The sequence below is a fragment of the Camelus bactrianus genome, chromosome 17 (assembly GCF_048773025.1).
Source record: "Camelus bactrianus isolate YW-2024 breed Bactrian camel chromosome 17, ASM4877302v1, whole genome shotgun sequence".
Taxonomy (NCBI): domain Eukaryota; kingdom Metazoa; phylum Chordata; class Mammalia; order Artiodactyla; family Camelidae; genus Camelus; species Camelus bactrianus.
The window spans coordinates 34,820,835-34,839,143 of NC_133555.1; the positions used below are offsets into that span (position 1 = coordinate 34,820,835).

At 48.4% G+C, this 18,309-nt stretch overlaps 1 protein-coding gene across 1 annotated transcript; it reads right to left on the reverse strand.

Moving 5' to 3' along the window:
- Nucleotides 1-11,498: 11,498 nt before the first annotated feature.
- LOC105080318 (protegrin-2-like) lies at nucleotides 11,499-13,525 on the reverse strand. The gene is made up of 4 exons (XM_074344118.1): nucleotides 13,290-13,525; nucleotides 12,547-12,654; nucleotides 12,332-12,403; nucleotides 11,499-11,750 (listed from the first exon to the last, which is right to left on the reverse strand). The coding sequence occupies exons 1-4, from the start codon at nucleotides 13,485-13,487 to the stop codon at nucleotides 11,622-11,624; spliced, it is 507 nt and encodes a 168-aa protein (XP_074200219.1). The 5' UTR covers nucleotides 13,488-13,525; the 3' UTR covers nucleotides 11,499-11,621.
- Nucleotides 13,526-18,309: the final 4,784 nt, after the last annotated feature.

Genomic DNA, 18,309 nt, shown 5'->3' on the forward strand with positions numbered 1-18,309 from the left:
TAAGCCATCAGGAGAAACCCTTGCCTTTTCCCAGATGAAGACCTTTCCTGATCCCACAGGGCCCCTAAGACTCTGTCCTCTGTATCCTCCTGCAGGGTCTCTAAGCTCTCCTGCAGAATATCCTGGTTTAGTCAGGGGCAAAGGGAATTACTCCCCTGGGGTACCACCTCTTCCATTAGGTCTGGGTTATGGTGGGGGCTAGCAGGGGACTGTCACACCAGGCCTAGCCTCAATGCTGCTTATGGCCTCAGGGACTTGGTAGTTGAAGACTTCATAGGAAAGACATCCACAAAACTCCAGTCTGCCAGACTCAGGTGGAACATCGGGGAGGACCTATGCCTCTCCCAGGGGAAGACACAGCACTTCTTCAGGTTTGACAGCTAGACTTCAGATGGAGTGCTGGTTCCACAAAAGAGTTTGGCATCACTGGAGTGTCAGAGCCAATCCTGTTTTCCCTACTGATACTTCACTGCCCGTCAGATCCTGACTGTAACTGAGAAGCCTGGAGACCTCCCTTTCAGGCAGTCACAAACTTGATCTGCAGCCACTGGTCTCCAGGGTGCCAGTGGTTTCTAAGACATGGGGAAGGGAGCATCTTTGGCAATAGAGGTCTGGTTGCTATAGGCCCTTTTGGTGATGAGGGATTCTTACTTCCCACGGGCATACTCCCCTCTGCTGAACGGTCTGGTGTCTTACTTCATTAATTTCTTAAGTCCAGGGGTTCAAGTCTGCCAACTACAAAACAGTGGTAAAGGCTGGCCCTGCTGAGAACTTGGCTGAAGCACAGTCTCCCAGCCAGGTGCTAGGCACTCAACGCTTCAGCTTCCAAATTTCTCTGGCACAGATACCAGAACTATATTACTTGGGTACCTGTATCAGGGGTCCCCAAGACCACTACTCCCTATTCAGTGACTCACTAGAAGGACTGACCGGACTCAGTATATAGCTGTACTCACAGTTAGGGTTTATAACAGCAAAAAAGATATGCAACAGGATCAGCGAGGGAAAATGACACAGGCAGAGTCTGGAGAAATCCATGTACTGGCTTCCTTATGCTCTCTCCCTCTGGTAAGTGGACATGGTGAGTTTCTCCAGCAGTGAAAATGCAATAACATGTGTGCAATGTTTCTACTCAGGGAAGGACACTAAAGCCTCTGGTGCCCAAGGTTTTTAAGGGGTTTGGTCACGTAGTACACTCTGCCTAGCAGCTATGAAAATTCCAGGCTCCCAGAAGGAAAGCAAGTTGCTCAGCATGAAACACACTGTCAAGGTACAGTGAACTACACCTAAACTACAGTACTTGAGTACCAAGTTCCCAGATGCCAGCAAAGGGCCAACCTTGTAAGCAGGCCTTTCTAAATATAGCAGTCTCAGTGCTACTATGTTAAATCTTTCTGCACAGCCTCTTAGTTGTCCTGCCTGCTGGTCACAGCTCACTGACCCATCTGTTAGTCTATCAAGGGGGACTCTGAGCATGTACCATGCAGGCTGTACCCAAGGAGCCTAGAGGCTGCTGCTTTTGCTATAAGGGAGTAGGATGGGGCTAATCAGGCAGGGGGAGCCACCTTCTACTCCAATTCCACAGGCACCACTCCCTGCCCTCCCCCTGGAAAACACAAATGGGGATATCTTAATGGAGGATACCCAAATTCCCCCCCAAACTGGAGACTCTCAGCCCCACAATATACACACCTGCCTTGGTGTGAGTGCCAGAGAGGGCAAGGCCCTGACTGGAGCCACACAGCAGCCAGAGGCTCCCCTCTATCAGCAGCGCCCAGCTACAATGCCCCCTGAGCGCTACGTACCCCTGCCAGTTACCTCACTCTGGACCATTTGGCACAACCTCCCTCCCTTTTTCCCATCACACTTTGGCCTTTGTCAGCCATCTTGAAGGAAGAGGAGAGAAGGGGAGGGGAGGGGGGAGATCAGGTCCAGTAGCCCAAGGTTTGGATGACCAAACAGCTCAGCAACTTTGGATACGCCTCATGGTTAGCATATTATTCTTTTAAGGCAGAGACTTCAACAACCCCTACTACTTCCATGTCTCTCCAAGCCTTCACGGAAGGGGTAGGTAACGCCATGGCTGTAATGACACAGTGCCTGGGCTTCTATTCTCAAACTCCGTGCAGGGCATGCAATGCCCAGCTTCTGACTCCACTGGTCTAGGTTCCAGCTGTAGTCAGTTCCCTGTGTTCCCAGGAGTTGCCACAATACTGAGTTTTGAACTGAGTCCCATCAGTTAGGAAGAGCCCCAGGCCCTACACTGACTTCTGGAAAGCTGTCTATCTTTCATTTTAGTATCTGTATGACACACGACCCTATCAGAAATGTGCATATCTGTCTCCCCACAAGCCTGAGTCAAAGACCTCCAGCGATTTGCCCCAGAGAAAGGCAAGCAGTGTTAGGGAATATGCCGGTTACAGATGCTGAAGCACTGCAGACAAGGATCCTTGACTAGAGTCTCAGTCTGCTGATGACTACTGCTCCCTTGTGACCACTCAAGTTTCTCCAGCTCCAGGAAACCTCCCTAACACATACTCCAACGCCACAGGCAGAGGTGTAACTCCCTCTTCTGTCCAATCTCTTCTCAGTCACACCACACTACATGTTTATATGTTTATCCATCTGTCTCCCTTCTAGATTGTGAGTTTATTCAAGCAGCTGGAGAGCATAATAGGATATGCAGGTAAATGAAGAGTCATACCATGCTTCTGGACAGGGTGAATTATACTGCACGTCAATCAATTCCTTCCAAATTAAATAAACTCAATGCAATGCTAATCAAGATAATTCTAAAATTATTTTGGGGGCCGGGGGTGGGAAGGGACAGACTGGGACTTCAAAATTTGTAGATACTGACAGGCATATGTAAAATAGATAAACAAGATTATACTGTATAGCACAGGGAAATATAGACAAGATCTTGTGATAGCTCATAGAAAAAAACCTGACAATGAATATATGTATGTTCATGTATAATTGAAAAATTGTGCTCTACACTGGAATTTGACACAATACTGTAAAATGACTATGACTCAATAAAAAATGTTAAAAAAAGAAAAAAAAACAAAATTCTTTTAAAGAAAATACATAAGAACAGCCAAGAAAATTATGAAAATAAAGACTAAAAAGGAAGACTTGTCTTCTAAAATATGACAACACATTTTTAAGCCATAGTAAATAAAACTGCTTTAGTATTAGTGCAGCACTAGATAGAGTACTGGAACAGAAAAGCAAGAAGGGGATCCATACACTGAGCTCCTCTCGATATTTTTTAGGAGACAGGAAGTTAAACGGAAACTCTGACGCTGAGATTATGCCAATTTGTCCTCATCAATCTATAAAGGCTGGAACAGAAAGAAGAAAGTTCCCAGACATAACTCCACGTCCTTACATGAAGGACTTAGAGTCTTTTCCTGACTTCTCAATCTCCTGTTTTCTCCAGGACTCCTCTAGCTACCTGTCCCTGCCAGTGCTTAGTACAATTCTTCAGGCATTTTTGTAATTCTAGCAATGAGGGTAAAGCAGGCCCTTGGAGCGGGCTGTGTTATTTCCAAATATTTGCTTCCCTTTTCTGCAAAACAGTTATACTTTCCCATCTGCTGACATCAGGCAAATACATGTGACCCGCCTCAGGCAGTGAAATGTGAGTGGAAATGACATGTCTGTCTTCCAAACAGCAACTTTAAGAGCCACTGTGTGGTTTCATCTCTCTTGCTCTCCTCCCTCTGTCACAGCACTCTTTGCCCCACATAGGGTCTGCTCTTTCACCCTTGGTCATGGACTGAAAGGACATGAAGTAGAGCCAAAGCTAACCCACTAAGAGTTAGACAGGATTCCGGTTAGGTTGCTGTTGTTAGATAGCCATTGAGATTTGAGGTCATTTGTAACTGCAGCATAACTGAGCCTACAAAGCTCTTCTCCTTCCAGAACTACTAGCAGCAGTAGCTAACACTGATTAAGCAGGTACCATGTACCAGGCACCATGCTAAGTCCACTGTTTCATTAAAGTTCACGACAAAGCCATGATGTGAATACTGCCACTACCTCCATCTCATAAAAAAAGGGAACCGAGAACTGGGAGATTAGGTCATTGGCTCACAGGATTGTATCACTTCCAAGTGGCAGCACCAAGCCTCTGGCTTCAGAGCAGCTTCATCAACCTCTGCCTCAATAAATGCCTTTGGAGCCAATGGCTGAATGAAAAAGCAGAGTGATCAGACATCTAGAATCCACATAGAAGAAGCCACCCTTTTCAGAGTGACATAGAGAAAAGGATCACTATCTGACTGATAAGCTGGATTATGCTCTGGTAACAAATGACCTCCAAAAATCTAAGTAATTAAAAGCAATTAGGGCTCCCCCGCTCCCTCATAACAGGTCGATCACAGGTTGGTCATATCTACAATTCAGACTGCAGAGGAAGAAAAATGGAAGGATGAGTGAATGGATGGATAGATGTGTGGAAGGAAGGAAGGACAATTTAATCATAGTATGTGGCAAAGATGGCATCCCAAATCAGTGAGGAAACAATGCCTCTTTAATAACTGGTGGGAGCAAACTATGATCTACATGGCAGTTCAGTATCTATTAAAATTGCAAACATGGCTTCTAAAACCATTAGAATCTCCTTCACCTTGGTTAAAAAAGAAAACATGAGTCTCGGCAGACTTCTCACTGTGAGAGATGCCTGCTCCTTCAATCTCCTCCCCTCAAATCACCATATGTCCTCACCTTTCTCTTTCCAGCACAACCCACCCCAGGGAGGCTCGAGGTGGCTAGGGGAAAGAGGTTGAGAAAAAGCCATTCTGCAAGAAATTCCAACAGAAATATGCAATATAGTCGACAGAATTACAGACCCCTCAGTGAAGACAGAATAAGAATGCCTTCCAGACACAGCAGGCTCCTCCAGGAAGCATTCTCCAAGAGGCGCGGAAGGCTCTGCCAGATGCATACAGACCCCCTTCTCGCAGGGCGGTGCTATCCAAGAGCAATATAGTGAGAGCCACAGTGCCAAACACATACATAATTTAAAATTTCCTAGTAGCCAACTTAAATCGTTTTTTAAAAAGTGGAATTAATTGTATTAAAATTTAATCCAGCATATCTAAAATATTATCTTTTCAACCCATACTCAATATGAAAAGGTTAGCGATAGTTTATATTCTTCTTTTATATTTTTCCAGCCATCTCTTCGAAATCAGGTATGTATTTGACACTTACAGCACATCTCAAAAAGACGTTAAATTTTCAAGGGTTAAAGGGAAATGTCTCGGCAAAACAATAAACTTGTGTCTGATGGGAAAATGTTTTAGACTTCATTATTTAGTTACAAATTAATTAAAAGTAAGTAAATTTAAGAATGTAGTTCCTCAGTAGCACTAGCAACAACCCAAGCGCTCAAATGTCACTTGTGGCCATCGGCTGCTGGAGTGGACAGCGCAGATGGGACCCCTCAGCGGGAGGCGGGGCGGGGAAACTTGGGGAGGCGGCTGTAAACCACATGGACAGCGTACTGGACACCATGGGAGGAAACCCCGCCAGATCCACAGGGAAGGCGAGCAGTCGGGAGGGGTGCTCAGCGCCCCCACAACGCGCACCCTTCATTCCCACGCAACCTGAGGGACCGGCCTCAAGCTCGGATACCTCCCACGCCAGCCCGGCGCTGGAGGTCGCAGCGCAGGGGAGGGGAGGCGTTCACCCTCTTCCCGCCCAGGCACTGCCCCACTCACCGTCCGCGGCCGAGCCCAGGAGCTGCTCCCGCGGGGCCCACCTTGCGCCTGGGTAGGTGAGGTAGCGGCGGTAACTGCAGCCGCGACAACGTCAGGTCTGTGCCTCTGCAGGAAGTGCGTCACTGGCGAGCGCGCAGCCTGCCGGGAAGCGTAGTCTGGAGACAGAATGCGAGTAGTGCCGGAAGGAGAGTCTGAGTACGGTCTCATTGACCTGCTCCTTTCTCCTCGGGCACGTTTTTTGTTTTTACCACGGGTACCCATAAGCAAAATATAGTGTTGGTTCCATGCTTTTAAGCATTACATAAATAAGTGGGAGGGTATAGCTCAGTGGTAGAGCGCATGCGTATCATGCAAAGTGTCCTAGGCTCAATTCCCAGTCCCTCCATCCAATAAATAAATAAATATTACATAAATAGCCTTATAACGTAGGTACTAGCTCATTTTGCACAGTTTCTATGATGATATGCAGTAATCCATCCACTTGTGTTCACCGCTGTATGGTATCTATTGTAGAAATAGACCAATATTTCAATTGGGTATTACCTTGTCTTCTTGCGCACCCGTAGAGTTTCTCTAGGGCAGCGGTTCACAAACTTCTTGTTGTAATAACCCTTGTACATTCTTAAACGTTTATTTTTTTCCAGTGTCATTGAGATATAATTGACATACAGCACTGTTTAAGTGCTTTAGGTGTACAGCATAACTGTTTGACTTACGTATATTGTGAAATGATTAACACAATAACTTTAGTTAACATCTATCATCTCATACAGATACCAAAAGAAAAAAAAAGTGTTTTCCTTGTGATGAGAACACTTAGGATCTACTCTCTTAACAACTTTGAAATGTACCATACAGCACTGTTAACTGTAGCCATCATTCATTATTTATCCTATAACTGAAAGTTTGTACCTTTTGAGCACCTTCGTCCAATCCCTGCCCCAACTGTGGGAACCGCATATCTGATCTCATTTTCTATGAGTTTGGCGAGGTTTTTTGTTTTTTGTTTTTCATATTCCACATACAAATGAAATCATACAGTATTTGTCTTTCTCTGTGACTTATTTCACTCAGCATAATTATATATATATATAGTCTTCTTTATCCAGTCATCCATAGATGAACACATAGGTTATTTCCAGGTCTTGGTTACTGTAAATAACTCTGCTATGAATATGTGGGTGCAGATATCTCTTCTATATAATCTTTATTTTTCTTTTGTATATATTCCCAGAAGTGGGGTTACTGGATCCATGGTATGGTAGTTCTATTTTTAATTTTTTGAGAATCCTCCATATTGTTTTCCATAGTGACTGTGCCAATTTACAATTTCACCAACAGTGCACAAAGGTTCCCTTTTCTCCACATCCTTGCCAGCTTTTGGTATCTCTTGTCCTTTTGAGGATAGCCATGCTAACAGACATGGGGTGATATCAGACTGTACTTTTGATTTGCACTTCTCTAATATTTAGAGATGTTGAGCACCTTTCCATGTACCTGTTGGCCATTCATACATCTTCTTAGGAAAGAATGTCTATTGAGGTCCTATGTCCATTTTTTTAAATTGGATTATTGAGGGGGGGAGTGTTTGTTATTGAGTGGTATGAATTTTTTATATATTTTGGATATTAACCTTTTATCAGCTCTATACTAGGCAAATATTTTTCCTATTCCATAGATTGTCTTTTCATTTTGTTGATTGTTACTTTTGCACTGCAGAAGCATTTTAGTTTGATGTAGTCCCACTTGTTTATTTTTTTATTTTGTTGCCTGTGATTTAGGTGTCATATCCAAAATATCATTGCTGAAATGCATGTCAAGGAGCTTTTTTCCCCTATGTAGTCTTCTAGGAGTTTTATGGTTCTTGGGCTTACATTTAAGTCTTTAATTCATTTCAAGTTAATTTTTGCAACTAGTGTAACACAGAGGCTTAATTTCACTTAAAATTATTGACAACCCCAAAGAGCTTTTTTTTAACGTGAACTAAATTGATTTCTGTTTATTGTACTAGATATTTCAATGAAGAAATTTTTGATATTGATATATTAATTCACTTAAAAAATAACAAACTGATTACTTATAAAAATAAATTATATATTTTAATGAAAATATTTGTGTTTCCTTTAAAAAAACTAGTGACAAAAGAAGCATTGTTTTACATGTTTGCAAATTTATTTAATGTTTTACAAATTTGCAAATCTCTTTAATGGGAGAAGCTGAATTCCCTATCTGCTTCTGTATCTAATCTGTTGGGATATCTGTCAAGCACAAGACCAGAGGAGAGTTCTGATAGATTTCACAGATTAAATAACAATGAATCATTGTTTGATTCTGCCAGTTTATTAGTTATGTAGACAGAAAAAAGAAAAGTAGTGAAAGGTGCCAATCCCCAAGGCCCTTATACAATGTGACACCAGAATAAAAGGGACCAGATGATTCATCACAAATAATAGGGGACACACTTTTGCTGAGGAGCCAGTTCTACACTTCAATTGAACAGTTTTATACTTTACAACTGTACCCTGAGGAGGCCAGAGCAGAAAGCCCTATACATCATCAAAATTCTCCTAAGAGATGCGAGATGAATGGGAGATGGCATTAGAGCAATTGCTTCTCACAAGCCTCCCAAGCTTTCAGGTTCCGAGATCACAAGACTCTGATTTGCTGCAGTTCAAGCCTTGCTTGCAGGGCTATATGCCTATATGCAAGGTCACGAGGGTAGAGCCATTGCCCTACAGGTCTACACCCCTACTTACATATATCCAACTAAGGATTCTTACTACAAACATAGCCACCCCATCAGACTTTAATTAATTGTGCTGATAGAGGTTTGGATCAAAACTGTCCTAAATGTTTTAGGCAACATCAGATGAGTGTGACCATGACTATGAATCCCTGTAGAATGATCAGACCCATTTGGAATAGCAACGAGCAGGCTACCCATCTAGAACCAAATCAGTTAAGTTGGCAACTGCATATGCTCCATCTCAAAAGCCAGCAGGAAGACTAGGGCAATGCCACTCTTTACCTCTTCATCTGTTAGTCAGCATTCACAGGCTGAGAACAGAGGGGACATAACCCCGCAGGCATCTCCTGGAAAGGCTGGGAAGGAGGTTGTGAAGGGGGCACCTGGGGGCCATCAGCATCCATGTCCCACACTGCAAACAGCTGGGGGACTGGGCATCGCCCAGTGAGTAGGATCTGGGCAGGGCTCTCACAGCACCTACCCCGCCCAGGGACCAGCATCCCCCTGGGCACTTCAGAACCAATGGGGTCAAAACTGAACTGTCACCTCCCCCCATGCTCATCTCATACCTACACTAGGATGCTGAGCAGCCCCTGACCCCACTCTCAGGAAGCCCCCCATTGTCCACCTGTCAGAGAATCAACCTGCCTCATCCTCTCTGCACTGACTGCATCCCAGTCACCCCGACTCTGTCAGCCTCTGGGACAACCTTACTTCCATTGTATCTTCCCTTTGGCCACTGCCCTGGGGGTAAGGGTCCTTGCTGAAGTCCCTCAAAATTCACTCCACCTGAATACACACACACACACACACACACTGAAGCCAAGGTGATGGCTAAGATGGACAAGGATAGCCTCTCTCAGTACTAAAATCATCACTCCATCATTGGCTCCCTATTGGACTTCAGGACCTTGGTCTGTCTATCTCTCCACTCCCACCATGACCCTACCCCACCCATGCCCATGTAAAGCACTGAGCAGAGTGTCATTCCCCACTCCTACCATGCCAGTTGCTGTGCTTGGCCTAAGCAATTTTCACATCAAAACACCCTCCGTTCCCCCGTACTGGGCTCAGGTCCCCTCTATTACACATCCATCACACTGTGGGCGTCACTCCCCAGTAGAACTCACCATCCAGAAGTTTACTGTCAAGGAGAATTGACAAGCCAGAGTGTGATGGCTCTTGCTCAGTGCCATTCATGAAAGGGCCTAATACTTGTTCGCTGAGGGGTAAGAGGTCTAACAGTCAAACAAAATATACTGTCACAGTCAGTCACTTTAGAAGGATCTGACAAGGTCCCCAGACATCCCAGCCAGGAAAAATTACAGCTCCCTGCTCACAGATTGAGACGGAAACAATGTAAATGTCCATTCCTTTAGACTATAACACACCATGTATGCACGTAGAAGACCTGGTCCATGGCAAGGGAATTCTGAATAACACCCAAGTAAATTATGAAAGCACAAAGCAGGGCTGAGGATAAGAAGGGTTGCCATGAAAGGAGGATAGGCAACCTTGGGAGGAAATGGAAACAGATGAGATCAGCACAGCCCATATCATCCTGATGAGTGAGCCCTCTCTCAGGCTGGACAGTGATGGACCAGCTGTGATGAGCCTGACGTGGAGTATCTTCTGATTTCCATGTAGTAAATTCTTCCAACAAGGCTAATTCCAAGCAACTAAGAATTCAGTGACCAGCTCAGAAAATCCTGAAATTTTAACAAGTAGCTCTGAAAGGCTTCTATGCTGTGGCAGAGACACGACACAGTCCCTAGATTTCCTCTGTGAGGTTTCCTCCTTCAACCTGGGGTGACATAGAGTGAGACGCATGAATTCATCTAACCTGCCTGAAATTAGCCCCACCTGCTCCCCAAGAACAGACAAGCCTGACAGATAACAGAGCAAATACTCTGCGCGGTCCTGCCTCCTGTCCTTCTCAGACACGGGGCTCTGTGTGTTGGTGCAGGTCGGCCCAGGAGCAGAGCTCAGGCCAGCATTCAAGAGGAAGCAGGTGCTCTGGGAGGCGATTCCTTCGAAGCACCAGCAGAAAAATAGAGAAGTGAGACCGGGCAGAATCGACATCAGAAGAGGACAAGTCAATAGACAGGTCACTGAAGCGGGGACAGGGGATCCACCCAGCTGGGGACCTCAGGGAGGGGGGACACATCTGGGAGTGGGCCCCCCAAGGAGTGAGGAACAGAAGAGACGTTTCCACCAATGAGGGAAAAGTCCCAGCGATGGTTGGTTGAGGCTGCTCCCGGGAATGCCGCCACCCCAGTGATTCCAGTCTGCCCCCCAGCAAAGGTCAGCCACAGAGTGGGGAGTGGGCAGGACAGGGACAGTGTCTGAAACCCCCAGGCAAACAGACATGTGGCCTGTGTGTCACTGTGTGTGTCTCTCACTCAGGCAGAGCCCTTCACCCCGATGAGCAGGTGGCTTGCTTCTAATGGTGCCAATTGTGGTACCATTTGATTCTTGAACACAAGCCCACACCTGAAATCTGAGACCCCGCAGAAGAAAGACTGAATTGTCTCAATGCCCAGAGCAAAAGCCAGGAAGGGTGGGCTCTTGCAGAGTTCAGATTGTGAGGGAAGTCGAACAATCTGGACATTGTACCTGCAGGCTGACCCTAGAGCCCGCCAGCAGGAAACTGAGCTGTGTCTCCCTGACTGATTAACAAGTGGTCTGGTCCTCCTGGACTGTCACCTCCATACCAGCAGGAACAGCATCCTAAGCAGCCCTGCACACAGACAAGGTCTCCTTAAGACCCTACTGGATGGAGAAGGAGGAGGGCGGGGGAGTGTGAAGGGCATGGGGTTCCTGGGAATGTAGACCTGTCATGTCCCTTCCGGCCCTGCTGCCTCCCCCCGCCATCCTGGAAGGAACAGCTGCCACACCCATCTCTGCGTTCACGGAAGTGACCACATTCACAGACACACACACGCAAACACACCCACACACAACCTCGGCCTCCCAGCGTTTAGGACCTGGTGACAGTAAGTGGGAGATACCGGAGGAAGTTGTTTTCAGAACAATTTATTTCAGAATCTGAAACACTGAGCCAGAATAAAAAAGACCCTTAGGACTTCCGGGGGCTCACAATTCAGCAGAGTCCTCTGATGGGCAAGGTATCAGCCAATCCTTCACCGTCGTCTTCTAACAAACGGCCGCGGAAATGGAAATGGTGGTATTGGCGGGATTGGTGGGAAAGGGGGAAATGGGAAGGGTCCAGGTGGGAATGGTGGTGGAAAAAATCCCCTTACACTCTGGAGCTGTGAACCAGGAAGAAACAGGCTTCTTGTCAGTACTGATCCAGAATCAAAATGATTCAGGTCCCTTTCTACACATCCTACTCCTGAGCCACTCCTGGAGGCTTGGGTCCCATTCACTCTGTGGCTATAACTTTGGAGCATGTGGTTGAATCCCTACTCCCATAGACAGATGAGAAAACCAGGACACAGAGATGCCAAGGCCTCCCCGGATCACTGGCCACCACAGCTGGACAGAAGCAGAAGCAGAAATCCCATTACTGTAGTCAGTGCCTCTCAAACTTCAGCACAGTCAGAATCCCCAGGAAGGCTTCTTAAAATACAAATTTCTGGGACACACCCCAACTTTGTCTCAGTAGGTCTGAATGTGGACTAAGAAGCTGCCTTTCCAATAGTTCCCAGGTGATAATGCCACTTAGAGAACAAACCACTGCTCTAAGGGATTGCAGAGCCCAGGCTGGAGACTTGGGCTCAGGTAAGGGGGGAGCCAGGGTAGGAAGCCCTGAATGAACAAGAACAAAACTGGTCCAAATGATGTTCCACACCTCTCCCCAGAGCAGCTCAAAACAAGAAGGGCCACTCACCTTATTACAACTGATGTCTATTTGGTCCTTGACCTGGTCCAGAGTGACTGTCCCCAAACACTGTTTCACCACCTGGAAGGGGAACCTCCAGTTCAGACTGGAATCCCTGAGCCATAAACACACAGCCTCACCCCAGGGGCTGCTAACCACCCTCCGAAGCCTCTTGTTCGGGTCCTTGGGAGGCATCCGCCAGCGTTCTCAGCTCCCAGCCTCACCCCTTTCTCCTTGAAGTCACACTGCTCCGGTGGCAGCTGTGTCCTCCTGGGACACACGGTCTCCTTCACCGTGAAGCTCACAGGCTTCGGGGCGTCTGGGTCCTCATCCTGCTCAAGGATCGAAGTGGGGAGACTGGCTCAGGCTCATGCTTCCTTGGGTGACCTGTGTCCCTGCCCCGCAGCAGAACAGCCCTCTTGAAAGCCCATCCCATGTGCCTCGCCCTGGGCTGCGGGCTGGGTGTAGAGGGGAGGAGGACACAGCCTGGTCCTGGGCTCCCAGGCACACAGGGAGCAGGAGGGGACCTCAGACCCCATCTCATGAGAAGCACATCCCCCTTTGAGGGGCTGAGGGAAGTCAGGGGCACCTGCAGGGAAAGACCTTGTCACTGGAATCTCCAGGCTGAGCACACCCCTTCTCTGGTGGGGAGACAATGGCATGCACAGGGGATTGGAAGCAGGGAATTCACATCCCAGAGCCAGTGACCCCAGCGTATCCCTGGAGCCCCCAGGAGTCCCTGGTGCCTGAGAGGGCTGTCAGGGCTCTGTTCCCACAGCAGAGATGCCAGGCAGAAGGCTCTCACAAGGGGAGGGGACCCAGCTCTGGGAGGATGTCTGTGAGAGGTGGGATCCCACCTAGAGGGAGAGGTGCCTTCCTGACAGGAGGTACAGCGCGAGCAAAGGGAGGGACAGTGTGGCCAAGCCTGGCGGGAGACGCCTCCCTCCCCAGCCCCTCCCCGACTCACAGCCTTGGGCGGCAGGTCCAGCTCCAGGAGGCGGTAGAGATTGGGGTCTGAGGACTGCTCATTGAGGCGATCCACAGCTCGAAGCACCGCCTCCCTAAAGCTCAGGGCCTGGGCGCTGGCCCAAGGCACCGCTAGTCCCAGCAGCAGTAGCCACAGTGACCAGCGGCGCGTGGAGAGGCTGGCCCTCTGGGTCTCCATGGTCCCCGAGTCTGCCTCCTCCCAGCCCACAGGACCCTCCTTTATGCTCAGCCTGGGCCTGATGCAATTGCTCAAGCAGGAGCCTTCCCCACCTGCCCCATCCCTGCCCCCGGCCAGGGTGTGAGCTGGACTTGCCTCAGGCCCCGCTCTTGCCTCAGGGGATTGCTGGGCAGTGGGTGAGGTTGCCTCCTGTGGAAGGTGAAGAAATGGTTTCTCCATCTCCCTCACAGCATCTCGGCCTCTCCTGGGCCCCATGGGGCAGTTTCATGAGCAGGGTTGCTCCAGAGGGTTGAGTCCTCCAGGAGACGGAGGGACCAGGCTGTGTCCTAAACCCTCTCGGCCTCCTCACTGTGACCTCCTGAGAATCAAGCTGAAGGAGTGTATTCACCACACAACCTCCATCTCTACACACCGCCTGGCACCCAGTAGGCATCTAGTTAAAGTTCGATGAATGGATGACAGCACCACCTCCAACCAAAGCCTGATGCAGTCAGCCAGCACCTGGGCAGACAGTCAAGAACCCTCCATCCTGCTCTCTAGACTCAGCCCTCAGCCAGTGAGGGGCTGCGCTCCATCTGTCACCTCTCCTGGATTCTTCTCCACTGCCTTTCTCAACCTAAAAATGTCTTGTCCTGAAGACTTAAACAGATATTTCCCCAATGAAGACATACAGATGGCCAATAGTCACGTGCAAAGATTCTCAATATGGCTAATTATCAGATAAATGCAAATCAAAGCTACAGCAAGGTATCAACTCATACTGGTCAGAATGGCCATTATTAAAATGCTGGAGAGGGTCTAGGGAAAAGGGAACCCTCCTACATTGTTGATGGGAGTGTAATTTTGTGAAACTGTGATTGAAAACAGTGGAGACCTTTAAAAACTAAAGATAGACTCACTGTATAATCCAGCAACCCTGGGCATATATCCAGAGGAAACTCTAATTCGAAAAGATACCTGCACCCCAATGTTCATAGCAGCACTGTTTACAATAGCCACGACATGGAAACAGCCTAAATGTCCATCGACTGGATAAAGAGGCTGTCGTATTTATATACAGTGGAATACTACTCAGCCATAAGAAAGAATAAAATAATGCCTTTTGCAGCGACATGGATGGACCCAGACATTATCATACTAAGTGAATAAGCCAGGAAGAGAAAGACAAAAACTACATGATATCACTCATATGTGGACTTTTTAAACGACACAAATGAACTTATTTACAAAACAGAAACACACTCACAGACATAGACAACAAACTTATGGCTACCAGGAGTGGGAAAGGGGTGGGGAGGGATAAACTGGGAGTTCAGGATTAGCAGATGCTACTATATGTAAAATAGACACACAAGGTCCTACTGTATAGCACAGAGAACTATATTGACTATCCTGTAAAAACCTGTACTGAAGAAGAATATGAAAAGAAATACATACATGTATAACTGAATCACTATGCTGTATGCCAGAAACTAACACAACGCTGTAACTCAACAATACTTCAATAAAAAAAATGAATAAAAATGTCGTGTCCCCAGACCCCACTATCTTGTCCTGCTGTCCTGCCTCCCAAAACCAAGCCCGAGATTCCCCACAACCAAGCCTGAGATCGGATCACCCGCATCGTGACCCCAATGTGTTTTCTCTCACACTCAAGGCCCTATAAGCTGGCCAGCCGTCGCTGGATCCAAAACCCATGCTGACGCGCTGTCTTTATTTACACAGGCTCTGGGCTTCCCTCTGTCCTCCCGCAACCGCCTCCTGCCCCATTCTCTGCTGGTGTCGCTCTCCTGAGTCCCCTCCTGCCACCTTGTTTCCTCTTTTTTCTCCGTCTCCTCCCAGGACCCTCTTCGTAATACACAGGGCTTGCACAGGTGCACCCAGATGGCTTCTCCTCGCAGTCCTCACACATTCCTGGGCACATCCCTTCCTCAGATACCAGTTACCAGGGACACACATCACTGGTCTGTGTCTCTGAGTCAAGACTCCTGTGAACACCCCTGGCTGTCCGCACAGGGCTGTCTGGGGCTGTCGGCTGGGAGCCCCCACGGGAGCCCTGAGCTGGCAGCCTGGGAGCCCCCACTGGCTCCTTCTTCCTCTGAGGGCCCTCCCTGTCCCCCCGTCACCCCTGCCCTGTCCTGCCACCACCCCCTCTCCTCTGAAGTGTAGTGACAACCTCCAGACTCCACCGTCTCTGGTTCCAGGCTCTTCTAGAAATCAATTCTCCTTCCACATTGTGTCTGGGGGCTCCATCAAATTGCCGATTTGGCCATTTTACCCCCTGCCTTCAGCAGCTCACACACCTCCTCCCGGCATCAGGGTCTGAACCTTGATGCTTCCCACGGTCCTCACTCGCTGCCCCGCATGCTCAGGTCAGGCTGCCACGTGCACCCCGACCTCTCAGGCCTGTCTCGAGCTCTTTCCCTTCCTCCCGACTCTGCACCTGATCCCTCTGCTTGCTGTGACCTTCCACCATGTGAAGCCTTGTCTGACCTTCAACCAGAGAAACAGCAACTCCTATCTTGGCTCCCACAGCCTCAGGAAGTCTGTTCTGACTTGTCCCCAAGTGACCCCTTCTCCAGGGCTCTGAGGTGGCCAGTGTGGGAGGACAAGGGAGCTCAGCTGGGAGAATGAATGAGCCAATGTGTTACAGTGGCCCAGAGACCATGACACAAGTTCTAATCCAGTCTCCCATGGAATGACTGGGGTACCAATTGGCCTCAGGTGACCTGTGGGATTCTCGGTGTTTGGCTGGGGCAAGTCAGAAGGCGATAGTCTGGACAGATGGCCCTGGTTGCACTCTCAGCCATGGAGAAGGAAGGAGAGAGGGGCTTCTGTGCAACCTGGTAACACAGTCCAGGTGTTGCCCCAGTGGCCTCTTGGTCAAGCTGTATCATTTTCCCAAGTCAGAGTTGGAAAAGGAGGTGATTACAGGAGAAAATAACTAGCAATAGCCACGGTGACCAGGTATCAGGTCCCCCTGAAATCCTCCCTGTGCTTTCCTGCCTCTGCACCTTTGTGTTTCCTAAACCTTAGGACTGAGGTCCCCTTCCCCATCCTTCCATGGGGACAGGTGGCTGATCAAGGATGAGGTCTGATAGAGGAGTCAACCCACGGAAAGAAGTTGGGACCAAAGAGACCAGGATTGATGGTCCAGAAACAGCATCTCTTATTATCAACAGGGCAGAAAGCGGCCCCCGAGGGCTCGATGGGTCCTTAGACTCTGGAGTCCAGCAGACATGTGTCTGATCATTGGTTGGCCTCTTATCAGCTGTGACTTCTTTGGGAAAACTCTGCCCTGGTGGGAACTCGCAGCAGCAATGAGTGGGAGCCCAGCTCTCATTGTCTCAGACACAACTGAGAAGCCCACACGGGGAGCGGGAGGGTGAGCTGTAGACAGGCGCATCTGGGCACTGCCTCCATTTCCTGCATTCCCTGGCTGAGTTCTTGCTTAGACAGCGAGAGGAGCAGGGTGAGAGGGAAGGGGGTCTAAGGAGCCGGGTCAGGACTGGGAGGGTCTCCAAGGTCACAGTAGCTGTGCCTCGAGATGGTCAGGCTAGGCCTTGGGTTCTCTCCTAACGTTCCCCCCAACCCAACAGAGGACACCCCAGCCAAGAGGTGGGAGCAGACGGTCCTGCTGGAGCTGGTAAGGGTGTGTTTCCACCGCCTGGCACCCTACGTGGGTTCCCTCCTTTCCCATCCCCCTCTATTTCCCATCCCAGTCTGGTTGAGGCAGACATCCCATCCTGCAGTTAAAACCCCCAACTGGAAAAAGCACAGTCTCACCTGTGTTTAGACACTTCCTTATCCCAGCCCCAAGCCCTGGACTTCAAAATGGTACAAGAGAAGGAGCCAGGGTCAGGGCTGAGCGACCTGTCCTCTGGTCCTGCCTTCTGCCCAACCTGGGGAGCACATACGTGACCTTAAACCAGACCTTCACCAACTGCACCTCTTTCTCCTGGTTTGTAAAATGGGAGATTTCTTACACATGCATGGGAGGCCCTCTTCTCCTCCATAGAGAAACTCCTCCCATACGAACTTGGACATGAGGATCAGAGTCCCAGTCTCTACAGAGCCTTCCAGACTCCTGGGGGAAAGAGGGACAGCAGCCATCCACTCCATAGCCACCCCCAGGACATGCTCACATGGAGAGCCTGCCACAGCACAGGCCATTGTCGGCGTCCCCCTGAAGTCCCACTTGTCGGGAGCCTCACTCACGTGCATGGGGAGGAAGAAACCATGGTGCTTCCTTGTATCTTTGTTGGGCCGAGTTGGGGAACTAGAAACCCTTGAGACACGTATTGGTGCGAATGCTATGTCCACCATATGGACTACAGTGCAGCCGTTTCAAAAAATGAGCTGGCAACTACCCAAATATCCTTCACAAGTAAAAGAATAAGCGTATTCTGGTATATTTATACAGCGGACTACAACTTAGCAACAAAATATGAACGAAGATAATTACACACAATAACACGGAGGATTCTCACAAACATGTTGCATGAAGAAATTACCTGAAAAGCGTATATACGGTATGGTTCTATTTTCTACACATTTCAAAATCTGGCATCACTGATCTGTGGCGTTCAAAGTCGGGGTCATGGTTAAGGGTAGAAGGGGGAGGAGACTTCTGGGTGCTGATTACACTTTGGCGTTCACATAGCAAGCACTCAGCAAGCTGTCCATTTATCAGTGGTGTGTTTTTCTTATGTAGTTGTAATATTTCAATTGAAGGTTTTAAAACTAGAAAGTTGCCAGATGTATCTTTAAGGGGAAAAGGCCAATTGCAAAATAAACGTACTAACTGATTCCATTTATGTAA

Bases quoted from the DNA above. Each gene is read 5' to 3' on its own strand.
- LOC105080318 (XM_074344118.1), bottom strand. From the start codon at position 13,487: ATGGAGACCCAGAGGGCCAGCCTCTCCACGCGCCGCTGGTCACTGTGG. The intron at 12,655-13,289 runs GTGAGTCGGGGA...ATCCTTGAGCAG, and splicing joins TGGACCTGCCGCCCAAGGCT to GATGAGGACCCAGACGCCCC. The intron at 12,404-12,546 runs GTGAGGCTGGGA...TTCCCCTTCCAG, and splicing joins GTGACTTCAAGGAGAAAGGG to GTGGTGAAACAGTGTTTGGG.